The sequence below is a fragment of the Marmota flaviventris genome, chromosome 1 (assembly GCF_047511675.1).
Source record: "Marmota flaviventris isolate mMarFla1 chromosome 1, mMarFla1.hap1, whole genome shotgun sequence".
Taxonomy (NCBI): domain Eukaryota; kingdom Metazoa; phylum Chordata; class Mammalia; order Rodentia; family Sciuridae; genus Marmota; species Marmota flaviventris.
In genome coordinates, this window is record NC_092498.1 from 146,899,485 (window position 1) to 146,917,315 (window position 17,831).

Consider the following 17,831-nt stretch of genomic DNA (forward strand, 5'->3'; position numbering starts at 1 on the left):
CCAGCCAGTCCTTCTCTCTCTGGAGGCTGAGCAAACTGGGTGTGGTTATTTCCTAAGGGAGAGAGGACAGGGTAGGAGAAAGCAGTCTCCCACTGGCTCTCACCTCTCAGCCAACTTGCGGATCTCCTCCTCTTTGTCAAACTTGACAACCCAGAGCCTCCGCAACAGGTTCAAACCATTCTTCTCATCAGTATCAGGTGCTGGCAATACCATATGGAGTTCCATCAGCCCCTGGGAAGGGGAGAGGGAGGGGTGGGACATGTGAGGCTCAGCCTCCAACATCCCCTGGGCTCCTCTCTGGGCTGAACTATCCAAGACATAACCACTAGCTAAATGTGGCTATTTAAAGCTAAATCAATTTGAAAAGTAACTAAGTTACTCAGTTGTAACCACCACACTTCAAGTGTTCAATAGCTACAGGTGGCTACTACATAAAACAGCATAAAATTCCACTAAACACTGTTGCTCTAGAAATTGCTGAGAATCAGCTCAAATTATTATCTGCTCTGTCTCTCCTCAGGTAGCTTTAGGGGGGTGGGGGGAGAGGTTTGGGAGTGTAGCACATTGGAATAGCACAAGCTTAGCATGTGCAAAGCCTTAGGATCAATTCCCACACCAGAAAAGACAAACACCCAAATTTTTGTCTTTTGTGAAATGATGCTTGTATGGTGGTAGAATTGTTTTAATGTAAACCTAATTTAACTCTAAATTTAAAAAACAGATTAAAGCTCAGAAAAAAGTGTATCCCCTTTGTTAATTGAATCTGTAAAAATAATTTACCACACTGCCATGTTTTTTCACATTTTGCCAAGTGCTAGTGAAACGCTGTCATGCAAATAGCAGGAGGCTACAGATTATCATTTGGGAACCGGTCTCATCATTCCAAGGGGACTGTTGAGTTGTGGTCCAAAAGCCACTGTACAGGTGAGGAAATGCACTAATGCTGGGAGTTAGGCTTCCTTTAACGATACCAGAATCCACATTCCAGCTTCAAAATTAAGTAAAGTCTTCCAAGGTAAAGAAAAAAACAGACAGTGATGCATCACATCTGCTTAGCTTTTCATTTTTTTAGACGCATACCAAACCCACCCTCAAGTGCCTATCCTATGCCTATCCTATAGCTCAAACACTTGCAAAGTGACAAGGGATGCTGCAGTGGCCCCTCGAGGGAGGGGGCACATACCCGGAGTGCAGTCTCCCGCACGCTGGCACATGGGGACTGCAAGGCACAAAGTAGCACATCCACCTCCTCCTGCTCTGCGAAGGCACAGCCATCTTCGCCACTGCTGCTGGCACACAGGGTGGTCAGGGTGTCTGAGGCCAGCACCTATAGATATCAACCCACTGGTTCAGTTCAACAAATCATTTTCTAAGGGGCCAGGCAATAGGCTGGGGGTGCCCAGCGAAGGCTCTAAACTGAGAACACCCACCCAAGACCTCAGGCACCAGGCCAGTGGCAGGATTCAAGGGAAACCCCTCACTAGCTGAGAAAGTCAGGCTGGCTTTACTCAAGTTCAAAAGTTAGGGCTGAGAGAACTATGAACTAACCATTCATGCTAGGACCTAAAGTCAGGGTCACAAACTGAGTCCCAGCATCAGCCAAAAGAAAAGCAGATTACCTGTAGATGGGGTGAGCCCGTCCCAATCACCCAAGTCAGAAGACGCAGCATGGCCACACGAGGCAACAACTCTGGGCCATTCTGAAGAGAAGAGCATATGAGTCGGGGTGAGGCTATGGGGAAGGTCCATGACCAAACCTTGGTGGGCAATCAATGGCATCCTCTCACCCACAGGACAACATTCTGGGTCGTATAACTGACTACACTGTGAAACCTCATTAGGTTTACAACAAACTCCACAGGTGCTAACCTCAGTCAACCATGATCCTTAGGAATTAAATATGAATAAATTCTGAAACTTTTGAGAAATTCACAGACTATGAAATACAGATGGATCATAAGTATATGAAGAACTTACACCTTTACAAGTAAAGAAACAAAATAAAATACATCACTCATCATTAGCAATACTCATGCTACCTGAGGTTGAGTTAGGTTTGAAAAAAAAGGAAGCTCATTCTTTATTTTTCTCTTCATTTCTTTTTTTTGGTAGTAGGAACTGAATGCAAGGGCACGCTACCACTAAGTTACATCCCCAACTTGTGATCCACCTGCCTCAGCCTCCCCAGTTGCTGGGATTACAGGCATGCACCATCACACCCAGCAGAAAAGGGAACTCTCAGTGAGAGGGTAGTCAAAACATGCTATGTACCCCAGTGATTCCACATCCAATATATATCCTACAGAAATGCTCATGTTGGGCGCAGTGGCACACGCCTATAATCCCAGCGGCTTGGGAGGCTAAGATAGGAGGATTTTGAGTTCAAAGCCAGCCTCAGCAAAAAGCAAGGCACTAAGCAATTCAGTGAGACCCTGTCTATAACTAAAATACAAAATAGGGCTGGGGATGTGGTTCAGTGGTCAAGTGCCCCTTAGTTCAAACCCCCATAGTCCCCCCAAAAAAGAAATGTTCACATTGGTTGTACTGGGCATATACACACATACACATCATAGTGCTGCTCAAAACAGGAAAAACCTTAAAATATCTATCAATAAGTGAAAAGTTAAACATGATGCGTGTATAGCATATGATCTCACAGAGTCAGTAAAATCAATAAAGTAGGTCTGTACACACTGACATAGACAGAAATCCAGAGTCACAAAAGAAACAGCAAGCCCGTCACACCATGTATGTGGCTGTGTAAATACAAACACATGCCCTCTACATTCCCACCAAAACTATTCATGGGTCAAGAAGTATCACAAGCACCTTCCCCGGAGAAAGCCTCTCAAAACAAGGGGAGAACAGAGCTCCCTGCCAACCTCGTCCACACGTCCAGGTGGGGTGCTAGGTGAGGCCCTCAGCTGGGCATGGACAGTAAGGATCTGAAGAATCTGAGCCATCCGCTCCTCCTCCTCTTCACTGTGGCGGGGCATCTCGGTCAGCACCATTTTCAGCAACGGGAAGACCAAGGAGAAGGCTGGTGCAGATAAGGGTGCAGCATCTGCCAGAGAAAGTAGCAGACAGGATGATCTTGTGGACAGAGCACAGCAGGGCAGGGGGGCAGGGAAAAGCTGGAGACTCTCCTGATGCCTGCATACAGCAGGGATGGTGGCTGGCAGCTCAGGACTAAAGCCAATGAACAGAGAAGCAGATGCCAAAGTAAACCCTCAAAAGGGTCACAAAGACTCACAGAATACCAGGATTGGACTTTGAAATCCTCCAACTAGTCCAATCCCTCATTTTTCACATGAGGAAATCAAGGCTGAGGAGGGAAGACTCACTCAGGGCCAAGACTCAGGAAGCCCCAGTGACACTGCCATGGCTCCTATAGAATTCCCCACACCAGATCACATTGCCCTAAGCCCTGGGTTCCATGTCATCCCTTACCTGGCTCACCCTTGCCCACCCTGCTGGTGATAGTGTAGACATGCAGCAGTGTCACCGCCCTCTTCACAGCCACTGATAGCTCTTCCTGGCACCAGGACTTATCCAGAGCACATTCTGGCTTCAGCATGCGCAGAGTCACGTGGCTCACCAAAGTGCCTGCAAAGAGACCCAGCAGGACTAGCCCACACAAAGACACAGCATCTGGCCCTGGCACAAACAAGGAACCCAGAGCAGAAACACCTCTTCCCTCTGAATTAATAAGCTCTTCTACTTCACCAAAATGTCTCCAACCTAATTTCTCATTTGATTTTTCTGACAGTGACACAGGATAAATAGGTCAGCAAGGAGCTGCCCTTCTGACACTAGAGAAATTCTAAATGTGCTGAGAGAAGCATGAGCAAGAGTTATTCAACCAAGAGTAAAACTCAAGCCACATGGGGCTACCACCTTCTATGCAGTAAGCCCTGTCAGCCAGGTGATGCTTCTGGCAGCTTCCATACAACCAATGAACTTTTCCACTCAGAACAATCCACAGATTTCAGCCTCACCCACGGGACCATCCCTTTTAAGGTAGGAAAGAAATCTGCTTAAGGTCAGTAAACAACCCATAAAGTTAGGCCACCATAATTCCAAGCTACCCTATCTGGTCTTTGTTTCTTCAGAGCAGAGCTAACAGAAAGCTAAAGGTGGGCTGGGGATATAGCTCAGTTGCTACAGTGCTTACCTTGCATGCACAAGGCCAGCACCACAAAAAAAAGAAAATAAAGAAAAAAGGCTAAAGATAACAGGAAATCTCTGATCACTACATGTTCAATCCCCAGCACCACAAAAAAAAAAAAAAAGAAAAGAAAAGAAAGAAAGAAACAAGGCTAAAGGTAACAGGGAATCTCTGATCACTACTGACACATAGCTGCTCAGAAGCTCTGAGCTGCAATGACTGGACACATTGTACCAAACCAACCTTACTACCACTGAACATCTGACTTCCTAGTTTTAAAACTCCTACAGAAATATGAGATACTGGCCAGGCTCTACAACTTGATCCTGAGAGTAAAGAGGAGGTAAACATACCCAATTTGAGGATCCACTGGTGGATTCCATGTGGAAACAAAATTCAGCAGTGTAGGTCACCACATGCCTCATCACAACCACTAGGGGGCATCCCCAGTCCACCTCCCAAATTGCTGGGCTTATCCCCATAGCCAGCAAACAAGGACTAACCCAAAGCCTTGAGCCTAGGGGGCATGACACAGGCAGCCAAGGACAGGAAGGGGTTCTTGATCCTGGGAGCAGCCAGGGGAGATTTCAGCAAGGGCAGGAAAGAGTCAACCAACACAGGAATATACTGGGTCAGACCAGACGGGTTCTTGGCCAGGATGGTGTCCAGCAGTCCTAGCGCTGCCTCCAGCTCCCCATCCAGCTGCAAGTAGAGTAGCCCAGGATGGCAGGTCAGAAAGGCTCCAGTGGGGGACAGCAAGGAATGGGCCTGGGCTGCCCAGCACCCTCCTGTCATGGTGTGTGGTGGTGGCAGCCACTTACCTCCTGCAGCCGCCTCCGGATCTGTGCCTCCTTGTCCAGCTGGGCCTGCAGCATCTCCTTCTGTTTGCTAGTCAGCTGCACCTCCTCTTTTATACCTTTCTTCTTCTTTATCTCCTGAAGGGTCAGGATTAGCAAACCAATTCCATCTCCAGGGAACAGACCTGCCTCCCTACCAGGGGAAGGCAAACCTGCTTCCAAAGAGAACACCAGGACAGCTCCACGTCTGTGACTGGAGCCCCGGAGCCCATCATGCAGCCTCCCTCACCCCCTATAACGTCGACAGTCACTTGATGTTTCCATAATTAAAACAGGGGTAGAGAAGCAGGTTTTTTTCTTTTTCTTTCTTTCTTTTTTTTTTGAAACTGGATTCTCTGCTAACAAAGGCAAGGAGGACTTCTGATAAGATAAAGAAATAAAAGGTCCCTCAATGTACTCCAAAGCCAATTCTGATGACCACATGGATTTAGGTTCAAAACTTCAGCCTCCCTTTGGGCCCAGATCCTGCCAACAGCATAAACTGAAGCCTGGGCAAAACCGCTCAGGTAGCCAGAGATGACCAGGCAGAGAAATCACTCCCTCTTTCAGCAAGTACTTAGTAAGCACTGACATCATGCCCCAGGCACTGTTCGGGATGCTAGGGATACCAGGGGCAAGAGATGAAGTCCCTGCCCTTGTGGAGCTCACAATCTGCAGGTGAAGGCAGACAAGAAACAAATGAACAAATACTAGACACAAGGCCTGTGGAGCATGAGAAATATTATGAAAGAAGTGAGTCTAATGTAAACTGGGAAGAGAGCAGGGCCTACACCACAGCTAGGTGGATAGAGGGCGGGGTGGGAGGTGGCCTCCCTGAGAAAGGCCCAGGTGGGCTGAGATATAAAAGATGAAAAGAACTCAGCCTACAAAAGACTGTGGGCAAAGCACAGTCTGAGACAGGTGAGGGTGACACCTGTACACTGTTCACACCAGAACCAGCTGTTCAAAACTGAATGTGCCAATCGACCAGGATTCCCCACAGGTTCCACTGGACAGGCCTGTGCCTGCTGTTAGGGCTCAAGACAGGATCCAGCCTTTACAGAAACAGGTGAGAAACTAACACATTTTCTTTGAGGGTGGGGGGCAGAAGAAGCTGGCTAGGACAAGTGGGGAGTGTGCAATGAGCCTGGAGGATGATCCAGGGAACAGTCTATGTGCAGCAGAGAAAGCCAGCAGACAGAGACCACCAAGCTCAGTTTCAGCAGCCACATTGAAGTGCCTCCTGGACTTACCTCCTTCAGCTCCAGCTCAATGATCTGCTCCTTGAAGGAGTAAGCTTTGTTCTCTCGCTTCATGTTGGCTTTTTTTATGCTGTCCTGCTGGGCACTGAAACAGAGAGGTATAAGTCAGCGCAAAAGAGCCGCTAGTCCCTTCAGCCTCCTGCCAGCCATGCAATCCCAGGTACTGTGTGCCAGGACAGCACCAGAGGTTACATACACTCTGGTATCCAAGGCCTAAGTGCCAGATCTGGAATACAGCAGATTTTTGCCCAATGGATGAGTAGGTTTTATTTGCTCCTCACAATAACCCCACAAAGGAAGTGGTATCTCCATAATGTTTCCTAGCAAGAAAACTAGGAGTTGGGGTAGAAAGGCGATTGAACCCACAAGCATAGCTCGCTCACCTCTGGATGATGGATTTATCGTACAGCTCCCCAGCAGGGGTCTGCATGATGGCAAACTCTTCCCTTGTCACCAGGCGTAGTGCAGGGTTCTGCACAGAGGCTGTGATGGTGCTGATGAGCTGCGGGAGGACCCGGTCCGGGGACAGGATGGAAAGGGAACCCATGGCATTCATGGAAGACTGAAGGACACATATAGACACAGTCAGAGCTGGCATGAGAGGAGGGTTTGCCATGCTTACGTGCCCTGGCAGTTGGCTCCCTTTCTTCTTGCCACTGCTTTTTCTTTCTGAGCACTGTCCACCAGAGCAGGTGACTGTAGTACCTGCCTAACTCAGCTAGCATTTACCCCTCAGTCTGGTAATAGCAGAGTAATAGTCTGACCCTGGGGATACAATTTTTTCACATTCTGAATCTACATGGACCAGGTGGAGCTGTGCTCACCCTTTCCAGAGGTAGGCACATGACCCAGACCAGAAAGACAAGCTTGGGGATGAGCACAGGACCTCCATCAGATCTACTGGAGGCAATGAGACCCCATGCCAGTTGACATTACTGGAAAAGACATGCTTTTCCCACTGGAGCCATCAGAGGGACAAGAAGTCTGGAACTAGTTCTTTTGCCACCAGAAAAAGAAAAACTGAGAGTGGATTTCACAGCATAGAAAGCAGAGGTAAGAGACAGATGGATCAAAGTGAGAAACACAACACCCACGCCATCCAATGGTACCTGAGTACCAAGGTACCACTGCTGAGTCCTTGTAGCAAGTTAGTCACATCCTTGGACTGTGCAGGTATATGAAACATTAAGTCCCTCTTTCTGCTTAAACCAGTTTGCATTTTCTGGAACATATAACCAAGAGTTCAAGCCCATATTTCACGACTCCTCCTCTTGTTTCTTTGAGCCCTCTTTTTCTTGCACCATAGAAGGGAAGTCCATCCCCCATCTCCAACCTCAGGCCAGAACCAGCTCATGCATGCATCACCTGGTTTAGGGGACTCTGTGTGGTGATCCTGGGAATGATCTGATCTAGGTGCCTGGTGATGAAGGCTTCAGGGTCAATCTTCATCTTGGCGAGAAGTGCTGGCCAGAGTCCAGACTGTACTGCCACTGAAGGGGACAGGGCTCTTTGAAGCTTTCTGCCCAGCCTATTCTCAACCTGCCCAACAGAGCCCCTATCTCTCCCATACCAACCATGGCCACAGACCTAAGGATGGGTGGTGGGAGATGATCAGCATCTCCCGGGCCAGCTGTTCAGTGTTAGTGATGTCACCCTCAAGCCCTGGCACACCAGAAATGACACACAGAGCCTCCTGCAGGACCCGTGGAGGCACATAGGCCTTTCCCATCTCAGTCACCTCCCCAGCATCAGTCACCAGAGCCTCTGAGGGCAGCACCTGTGTGGAGACAACATGTAAGTCCCTACTGCACAGAGACCTGTGCAGGCCTGGCATCCAGGATACAATATGCCAGGGACACCATGCCTCTCACTCCTATTGTTCTCTGGAGTCCCTGATGGAGTGGGGACTAATGCCCAGCTTCTTTCACTGGAAACTTCAGGCTGTGAGCTGTGCCTGGAAAGGTAAAGCACCTGTGACTATGCACCTAAAAAGCCTTCAGAAAAAGAAAATGAAAATTAGTTCAGGAGACCTGGCGTAAGACCGCCCACATGCCTCCAACAAGCTTAGGGAGAAAAGCAGTGAAGCACAGATAAAGAGCATGCAATAGGAGTCAGGCCCTTGGGGTCTCCCCTAAAGAGGTCTTCCTCTCACTGGCTAGGAGACCCAGGCAGATCATTTCAGCTCCTGGAACCCTGGAGAGTTCATACAAAACAAGAGTTATTAATCCCAACTGCCTTGATAGGTACTGTGAAAAATCAAAGGGAGAATGGGTAAAAAATGCTTTAAAAATCATTAAGTGCTTTAAAAGCATAGAGGTGAAAACATCCAAAGAGAAAAAGGTAGAGCTGCATGTCTAAAGGCATGAAGAAAGCTGGAAATAGCAGCACACACCTGTAATCCCAGCTACTCAGGAGGCCAAAGCATGAAAGCATAAATTCAAGGCCATTCTGAGAAAGCTAGCAAGACGCTATCCAAAAATTAAAATTTTTTTAAAGGGCTAAGGGGAAAAAAGGGATAGGAGACTGGGGATGTAGCTCAGTCGTAGAGCACTTGCCCAGTATGTGTAAAACCCTGAGTTTAATCCTCAACATCACAGGAAAAAAAAAAAAAAAAAGGCATGGACTAGGCACGAGGCCCACACCTCTAATCCCAGCAACTTGGTAGGCTGATGCAGGAGGACTGCCAAGTTCGAGGTCAGCCTTAGCAACTGAGCAAGACCCAGCCTCAAAATAAAAACTAAAAATAAATTTAAAGAGCTAAGGATATAGCTCATAGGTAGAGCACCCTTGAGTTTAATCCCCAATAGGTGGAGACACGGGAAGGGAAAGAAGAGACTCTGAAAAGAAAAAGAAGTTCAAAGATGTTACCACAGCTTGGGCATCACACAGGATCTGAGTGAGACAACAGCCCAGGAGTCGCCCAGCCAAAACCCCAGGGCATAAGCAGGGTTGGCTGAGTGGGTTCAAGTGGCCCAGTTCCAGGGTCCAGATGTCCTCACCTTATGAGAACTAAGGACAGCCTTCAGCTCCTCCAGGAGTCCGTAGGCCAGCTTAAAGCCCCCAAGAGAGGACAGCAGCTTCCGAACTGTCTGCTGAGCCTGCCTGCGGACATGCCAGGTGCGGCTCAGGAGTACCGCCACCAGGGCACGGTGGTACTGCCTGCAAGCAAAGGGGCAAATGGTTCTGAGAGGTTAGGGAGCAGGGTTTTCTACAGCCAGCCCTCTTACACACCCCACTTCTCAGACTCCTGCCAGGGTTTGCCTTGTTTGGCCAAAGGGACAAGATAAGCAAGCTTCACATACTGAACTTTGTTGCCGGTGAGTCTATGTGGGTGATCAAGGAAAAGTCTCTCTGTCAAATGCAACACAGTACACAGGGCTGAAATAGACAAGAAACAGTTTTTAAAACAGGCATGTGTACACACATATGCATATATGCACTCAAAAAGAACTGGAAAATTAACACCAAAATGTAAACGTGATTATCACTGGATGTGAAATTGTAGCTCATTTATATTTCTTTCTTTTTGCTTATTATAGACAAGTGCATTTTAGAATGTGGAAAAGTATACACTTTTTTCAGTAATTAAAAATTACTAGCCAAATGCAGTGGCACATGACTGTAATACCAGCAGCTCAGAAGGCAGAGGCAAGAGGATTGCAAATTTAAAACCAACCTCAGCAACTTAGCAAAGTCCTAAACAACTTGGTGAAGACTGTCTCTAAATAAAATATAAAAAAGGTATGGGGATGTAACTTGGTGATCAAGCACCACCCTCCCCGCACCGTTCAATCCCTGGTACTAATAAATAAATAAACAGATAGATAGATAGATAGATTGATTGATTGATTGACTGATTTACTATGCAGTTTTGGTGTTTTGTTTTATTTGGTTTGGGGTGCTGGGGATTAAACCCAGGGCCGTGTGCATCCCATGCAAGCACTCTACCAAGCCCTACCAAGCAGTTCTAAAAAAGAACGAGAATGCTGATTATATATTGGACATGAACTCATTTCCAAGCCTAGGATACACAGTGTATACAGCAGGCAGACTACCATTTGTGTAAAAGAAAATAGAGAACTAGCATATAAAGTTATTTACTTGTGTATTTATAAAATACCAAGGACACAAAAGCACCTGATGGGGCTGGGGGTTGTGGCTCAGCCATAGAGCGCTCGCCTAGCACATGCAGGCGCTGGGTTCGATCCTCAGCACCACATAAAAATAAATAAAATAAAATAAATGTATTGTGTCCAACTACAACTAAAAAAAAAAATGTTTGGGAATTAAAAAAAAAAAAAAAAGCACCTGATAACACTGGTGATTGATGGCCAGGAGAAGGGAGTAGCCCAAGATCCAAGCAGGGGTATGATTTTCAGTGTAGACCTCTTTGTCTTTTATTTTTGAATTATATGAATACACCATCAAATCAAAAGCTAACTAAATTTTTTTTAAAAGCCGGGAAGTGACTAATAGTTGTAGCTCATTTATAGGATGTTGTGATTTGTGAGTCAAAAGATTTTTCAAATCACTAATTAGTGGCAGACTCCTCTTAAGGCGACCTAGAATTTTACATATACATTTAGAGTTCAACTGTTCCTTTTCTGCCAGGATAGAAACCAGTAGTTTCTTTCTGTGTCTCCTGGTGGGGGAGTAGAGCCTGCCACACTCCACTAGAGCTTCTCAGCTGCTCTTAACATAACTCGAGACAGCACCAATTACCCAATCAGCTATAATTACAGCTAATATCCCAGCTCCACAAGCATCACTGACTGCTATGTCTCCACAATTCACCAAAGTCCCCCCACTTCCTGAGCCTGACACTCCCTACAGGAATGAGTTCATTCCAACCACAGTCAAAACTGTAGATCTGATTGCTCTAGTCTAGGTTTCTGCAGAGCTGATTGGCCAAACAAGTGGTCAGGGAAGGATACTCTGAAGACACACTGAGAGATCTCCAAATAACTCACCATCCTCGGAAGCCATGAGCAGGAATTTCTCAGAAGTGAAAATCTGCTTCTTCTCATCCACAACCAGCTGCCAAAAACTGTTCAGTTTGGCCTCTGCAAGAAACCAATAGTCACCCCATAATGCAGTGCACCATATTCCCCAGGACTGGGCCCCTCCATTCTGAAGCTGCCGAGCAGGATCTGTAAAGGACCTAACGGGGGTGAATTACTCCTAGGCTCACTGCTCTCCTGTTCTGAGGACTAACCTCAGTCCTTCTGGCACTGCTTCCTGTACGAAAGCCTTCAGTGGTTCTCTGCTGCCCACAGAAGCCAGGGCAAGCTGCTTGTCATCTGAAATTCCACCTACCCAGACACCAAGCTGGAATACTTGAGGTTCACATGTTGTGGCTTTCCCTGCCCAACCTTGACTGGGCGTTGTTTGGACTCACACATTCCCTCATGAGAGAATAAAATCTTTCCAGGCCCTTGGGGCTCTAGCTCAAATGTTTCCTCTTTCTGAAGGATTTCCCAACACCCATCCCCTAAATTAAAAGCAATCTCTCCTTCAAAATTGCTCTAATGCCACATATTGTGTTAAACTACACAGGTATTTTTGCATCTCCCTGCTCCTGCCATACAGTAATAAGCACCCTAAAATTTGCAGAAGAGAGGTCATGTTCATCTTTGCATCCTCCAGGTAGCCCAGGGTCTTGGCATACACCCAGTGGGCACCCAATAACATATCAAGAGAGCTGAATTCCATTTCTCACCACAGAAACAAGTTCAGGCATGTGCACATACAGAATGACAGGTTGCTATAGTTTGGATCTGGAGTGTTACTGGGAGATGACGGAACCTTCAGGAGATTTCACTATCCCTCATAGTGGAAGTAAGTTAGGCAACTGAGGGCATGCTCTTCAAGGAGATATTGGGTCCCCGGATCTCCTCTATCCCTTCTTTGCTTCCTGGCTACCTTGAGGTGAGCAGCTTTGCTCTACACATAAGCTTTGCTCTCTGCCATAATATAATTGTCTCACCATAGGCAAAAGCAACAGATCAACCAACCATGGACTAAAACCTCCAAAATTGTAAGCCAAAATAAATCTTCCCTCCTTTAAGCTAATTAAGGGATAGAAATCAAATATAAAGGTGGACTAAAGAAAGCATGGAACATAGGCTGGGGATATAGCTCAGTGGAAAAGCACCTGCCTAGCATGCACGAGGCCCTGGGTTCAATCCCCAGTACTGGGCGGGGGGGAAGAAAATAGACATGAAAAACTAGGTAGCCACAAAAAAAAAAGAATGAGGAGCATCTTTTTGTCCTTCTGATTTGGAATTATTTACAAGATAAGCTCAGGATATAATATGATGTATATGGTATGTCACCCAGCATGTCTCATTACACATTGACTGTATCTGGACATAAAACTAGCAATGTTGTCCAAAGGGAGAAACGGTGGCTGGAAGAAAAGGATATGGAGAAACTTTCACATTATACACTTCTGTACTTTTTGAATTTTTTACCCAATGAATATATAAGAAGGTAAAACAAAAAAAGTTCCAATACTAAGCAGGTCATTCTGGGCATTATCTACAAATCCATGTCCCAGAGCAAGGGAGAACAGTGACAAAGTCCCCTGGCTGTATCCCCACTCTTGCAGGTGGCAAGCAGCCCTGCAACTGATGAGCTGATCCTAAACATCAAGGCACTCACCCCAAGGACACTAAAAGAGTCTGGACATCTCTGGACCCTTACCAGCCTGTGAGTCAGCCACCGAAAGCTTTGAGAGTAATAAGGCTGCAGCAGCGCCTTCAGTGACTGTCAGAACCTGAGTGCTCTGGGAGGCTGCCTTCTCCACTGTCTGGATGAGCAAGGGCAGCAAGTCCAGGGCCTGCAACAGCGTGTCACCTATGGAGAGAGGACATACACTTTAAGGAACATCCTGACCTCCAGAGCTGACCAGATCACTTGAGAAAGGAGTTATACACCAAGGTGTAGGCCTGATGACTTAAAACCCTGCGATTAATTTGTCAAGTATCTAGCTGGGTATGGTGGTGCACACCTATAATCCCAACGACTCAGGAGGCTGATACAGGAGGATTGCAAGTTTGAGGTCAGCTTTAGCAACTCAGCATTACCTCAAAAAATAAAATATAAAAAGGGCTAGAGATGTAGTTCAGCAGTAAAGCACCCCTGGGTTCAATCCCCAGTACTGGGGGGGGTGGGGGAAGGATTTTGTCAAATATCTCTAAAGAACTGGACCAGTACTACCCACCCCATCAAAATCCAACATTACAGACAATTGGAATTAGAATCTGAGCTCATTTCAAACTTTATAATCACAAATTCAGACATAGAAGGATCCTCATTAATCCAACTATCCAGCCATTCACCTGATGGATTTGGAACAGAGATTAAGTGAATTGCCCAAAGTCACACAGCTAGTTGACACAGAGCCAGCACCAACTTCAAATCTATCAGTTTCTGTCTGGTGCTCTCCCTATACCAGATGACCCCTGGATCCAAATTCCAAAACCAGATTAGTCTGCTGATCTATAAATTAAACCCATTTTTTAAAAAGGAAAAAGCCAGGGGCTGGGGATGTGGCTCAAGCGGTAGCGCGCTCGCCTGGCATGCATGTGGCCTGGGTTCGATCCTCAGCACCACATACAAACAAAGATGTTGTGTCCGCCGAGAACTAAAAAATAAATATTAAAAAAATTCTCTCTCTCTCTCTCTTCCCCTCCCACTCTCTCTTTAAAAAAAAAAGGAAAAAGCCAATTCAAACTATAGCTAAATTCATGTTTTCATAATTACTAGCTGAGTACATCAGAATATGTCATAGTAAAACCATTATAATATCATGCATTTGAATCCAAAAAATGATTATTCTAATGATTTATGTTTTTTTTTATTTGCAGGATGAGGATCAAACCCAGGATCTCGCACATGTTAGTCAAGTGCTCTATCACTAAGCTACATCCCCAGTCCTATGTTTACTTGCAGAACTAACTCAAGCTGAAGAGACAAGGTTAAACCAAGTCAGTCTCTACCATCAACAAGTCAATCTAAAAATCAAGGCTGATCAATACAGCAAAAATGCAAACTGATATTTAAATATATACTTTATACATGTAAAGATATGAGCCCATTATATCCCTAAGGTAGCTGACAATGTACTAATTGTACATTGACATCCACAGGAATCTATGACTTCAATCAGCATTATCTGTGGCTTTGCATAAACCTCACAAACCACCACAGGAGATGATTTATGATGAGCTTGGAGATGTGTTTCAGGAAAAGATTACTGCTCTCAACTTAATGCAAAAATCTCTTCTGTCACATTCTTTTTCCCTAATCATTAAGAGATGTGTGGAGGGCTGGGGATGTGGCTCAAGCGGTGGCGTGTTCGCCTGGCATGCGTGCGGCCCGGGTTCGATCCTCAGCACCACATACAAAGATGTTGTGTACGCTGAGAACTAAAAAATAAATATTAAAAAATTCTCTCTCTCTCTCTCTCTTAAAAAATTCTCTCTCTTAAAAAAAAAAAAAAAAAGAGATGTGTGGATACAAAGTTCATCAGTCCAGATACATTTTACACAGAAAAGTATCTTCTCTCTAAGGGAGGTTCCAGAATCTCTTAGATACTTCTTCAAACACAACTCATTATAAATTTAAAATGAACATAATTTAAAAGAAACACAAGCCTATGTTGAGTGCTGTGGTGCACACCTGTAATCCCAGCATGTAGGCTAAGGCAGGAGGATCACAAGTCCAAGGCCAGCCTCAACAACTTAGTGATACCCTTTGTCAAAATAAAAAATAAAAAGAGCTGAGGATGTAGTTCAGTGCTAAAGCACCCCTAATAACAAAAGATAAAAAAATAATTTAAAAAATACAAGCTTGGGCTGCGGCCGTGGCTTAGAGGCAGAGCACTTGCCTAGCATGTGTGAGGCACTGGGTTCGATCCTCAGCACCACATAAAAACAAACAAATAAAATAAAGGCATTCTGTCCATCTACAACTACAAAAAAAAATTTTTTTTAAATACAAGCCTATCTCAGAGACACAAATCATCATTAGATAGATTGATTGTGGATCAAACTCCTACACAACTTTCTCCTAGGTCTGCTTGGGACAGAATGGATGCCCATAACATCACTAAAGGGTGAGCTAGATTCAGAGTAAAGTTTATGTGAAGATGAACCTTTTAAATCAGTCTTATGATCTTTCTCCATGATCTCAGACATTGAAATGACAAGTTCTGAATATGAGTTCTCTCAGAATAAACCTCTGGACTTGAAAGTCTGATAAGGGGAGGAGCCAGGAGTTGTGAAGATTGGGCTCTGATTCTGGATTTATAGATGACCAAGAGGTCCAAAGGCACAGGAGGAAATGATACAGAACAAACTGAACCATCAGGGAAAGCCTAGGATGGTGATAATACCCTGAAGACTCAGTCACCCCTATGCAGGAGGCTTGGACTCTAGCCCACAGGCAGCATCTTACCTCGGAAAGAGGCCAACATACAATGCAGGTAGGCATGCCGCACTGCAGAGGTGGAAGTTTTAAGGCTGAAAGCTTTCTTGAACCAGTCGGTGAGCTTCTTGGGTACTTCCGTAGTGAACCGGTTACACCAGAGAGCCAGGACAGATACAGCATGAACCAAAGTACCTTCATGAACTAGAGAAAGAAACAAAGTCCCAAGAGTCTGATATGTTATAACCATGTCAAATCACTGCAAGCCACACAAGAAAGCAAGCCAGCAGAATACTAAGGGGAGGAAGCAAAGATACTTCAGACTACTCCCAGCCGAAAGAGGTGTACCTTCAGGAGGTAGTTATGGAAGGCTCCCACTGTGGAAAACCACAGTTGAGGATGAGTCCAGACCTCATGCTCCCCATGCTGCACAGAATTACCTTCCTGCTGGAGGAATGGGATGAACAGCTCAGCCACGGTCCCATTCAGGACTTGACCGAAAGGCCCAGACACCACATGATGACTGACGCTTCCAATCCCTGAAAGGCAGATTCCCTGCTTAGCCCTCTTGACTGCAGAAACCACATCAGGCAAGTCTTCCTGCCACTGCCACCAGATTCCCCAGCAGCCATGCCTCTCCTCTATTACTGACCCTCCCTCAATTCACAGTGCTGAGTTTTATAGCAGCCAAGCCTCTGGCCAGGTTGCAGAGTCTTGGGAGGCAAACTGGCCTGGTCAAGACAGCCAGAGATGTCAGGATCCAAAAAGGGATTTGGCTTGCTCAAAGGATATGTTAGACTTCACCCAATACTGCACCACATTTCTAGGGCCTGGAGAGAAATCCCATACCTGAGAGGACGCTGATCTTCTGGGCCACAACAGTTAGCTTTCCCTCCGAGCCTGAGAGGAGAGAAGCAAAGGATTAAGTTCACATCAGCCACACTTCCCAGCAACAGTGCAGTCATGAGGTGACATATGATACATTACAGACTCCAAATGGAGCCTTTCTGGTGTAAAACTGGGTTTAAGATAACATTTACTAGCCTCGGACTAAAAAAAATAGTATGTTCTTAGAAAATAATTTGAGAAGCAAAAAATATGAAAAAAAAATTATTAAATTACCCACATTCCCACTACTCAAAGACATTGTTAATACCTTGATATATCTCCTTTAGTTGGTTTAATTTTTTATTTTTTGCAATGCCTACAGAAGAATATATACTTAAAAACACTAAGATCACCCATCTACACTTCCTTGAGTGTACTTTTGCTCACGTCATACATGCACACTTCAGTGTCCCCATGGCCACATGGTCCTGTCACAAGCAGACTCAGAACCAAGTTCCCACCAGATCTGGGGTCCCAGGGAATGCTGGGGTCACACCTCAGCCATTCCCAGGGCAAAGAAGGCCTGCTTACCTCCAAGGATCGCAAACAGGTGCCTGGTCAGGGCCTCCATGGCTGAGGAATCGCTGCACTGGCGGGCCAGATTGCGCAGTGCCAACACAGCTTCGTCCATCAAGCGGGGACTGTTGGATTTCAGCTGATCTAGACACACAGAGTCACTGCTCAAGGGCTGCAGACAGCTGAACATTCATACTTTAGTGTGTTAGTCTTAGGCTCCCAGCTCTTCACTCATTATCTGTTCGCATTAGAGCCCTCAAGAAAGAAACCCTGCTTATGTAGGAGGCTAAAGTCTTATTTCTTTTTTGGTTTTTTGATACTAGAGATTGAACTCAGCAGCACTCAACCATTGAGCCACATCCCCAACCCTATTTTGTATTTTATTGAGACAGGGTCTCACTGAGTTGCTTAGTGCCTAGCTTTTGCTGTGGCTGGCTTTGAACTTGTGATCCTCCTGTCTCAGCCTCCCAAGCTGCTGGGATTACAGGCATGCACCACCGTGCCCAGCTGAAGTCTTAATTCTAACCTGAGCTGACCCCTACTCCCTTTTCAACAAGAAATGTAACAAATACAACGAAAATCCAAGGTACACTGAGGGGCCTGCCAGAGTTCTGGATACTCACTAGCCAGGCCTTTCACAATATCCAGGGCATACTGGCTAAGGTCAAGCGTCACTGATGCCAGCAGACTGGAGATGGCTAAGGGGAGAGAAACCATTGTCAGGTGAGT

General features: G+C 45.9%; 1 protein-coding gene across 1 annotated transcript in view; it reads right to left on the minus strand.

Annotated features, from left to right (window-relative positions):
* The window catches only part of Gcn1 (GCN1 activator of EIF2AK4), a 61,931-nt gene that overhangs the window by 27,531 nt on the left and 16,569 nt on the right, over positions 1-17,831 (minus strand). The window contains exons 10-29 of the mRNA XM_027923334.2: positions 17,726-17,800; positions 17,118-17,246; positions 16,548-16,598; positions 16,139-16,237; positions 15,729-15,902; positions 12,972-13,124; positions 11,237-11,329; positions 9,569-9,644; positions 9,266-9,425; positions 7,854-8,043; positions 7,632-7,756; positions 6,650-6,828; positions 6,258-6,351; positions 4,990-5,103; positions 4,672-4,870; positions 3,451-3,606; positions 2,883-3,064; positions 1,620-1,700; positions 1,184-1,327; positions 104-231 (exon numbers count right to left, since the gene is read on the minus strand). Coding sequence (XP_027779135.1) covers positions 104-231; positions 1,184-1,327; positions 1,620-1,700; positions 2,883-3,064; positions 3,451-3,606; positions 4,672-4,870; positions 4,990-5,103; positions 6,258-6,351; positions 6,650-6,828; positions 7,632-7,756; positions 7,854-8,043; positions 9,266-9,425; positions 9,569-9,644; positions 11,237-11,329; positions 12,972-13,124; positions 15,729-15,902; positions 16,139-16,237; positions 16,548-16,598; positions 17,118-17,246; positions 17,726-17,800 — 2,602 coding nt within the window. The remainder of the gene's footprint in view (positions 1-103; positions 232-1,183; positions 1,328-1,619; positions 1,701-2,882; positions 3,065-3,450; positions 3,607-4,671; positions 4,871-4,989; positions 5,104-6,257; positions 6,352-6,649; positions 6,829-7,631; positions 7,757-7,853; positions 8,044-9,265; positions 9,426-9,568; positions 9,645-11,236; positions 11,330-12,971; positions 13,125-15,728; positions 15,903-16,138; positions 16,238-16,547; positions 16,599-17,117; positions 17,247-17,725; positions 17,801-17,831) is intronic.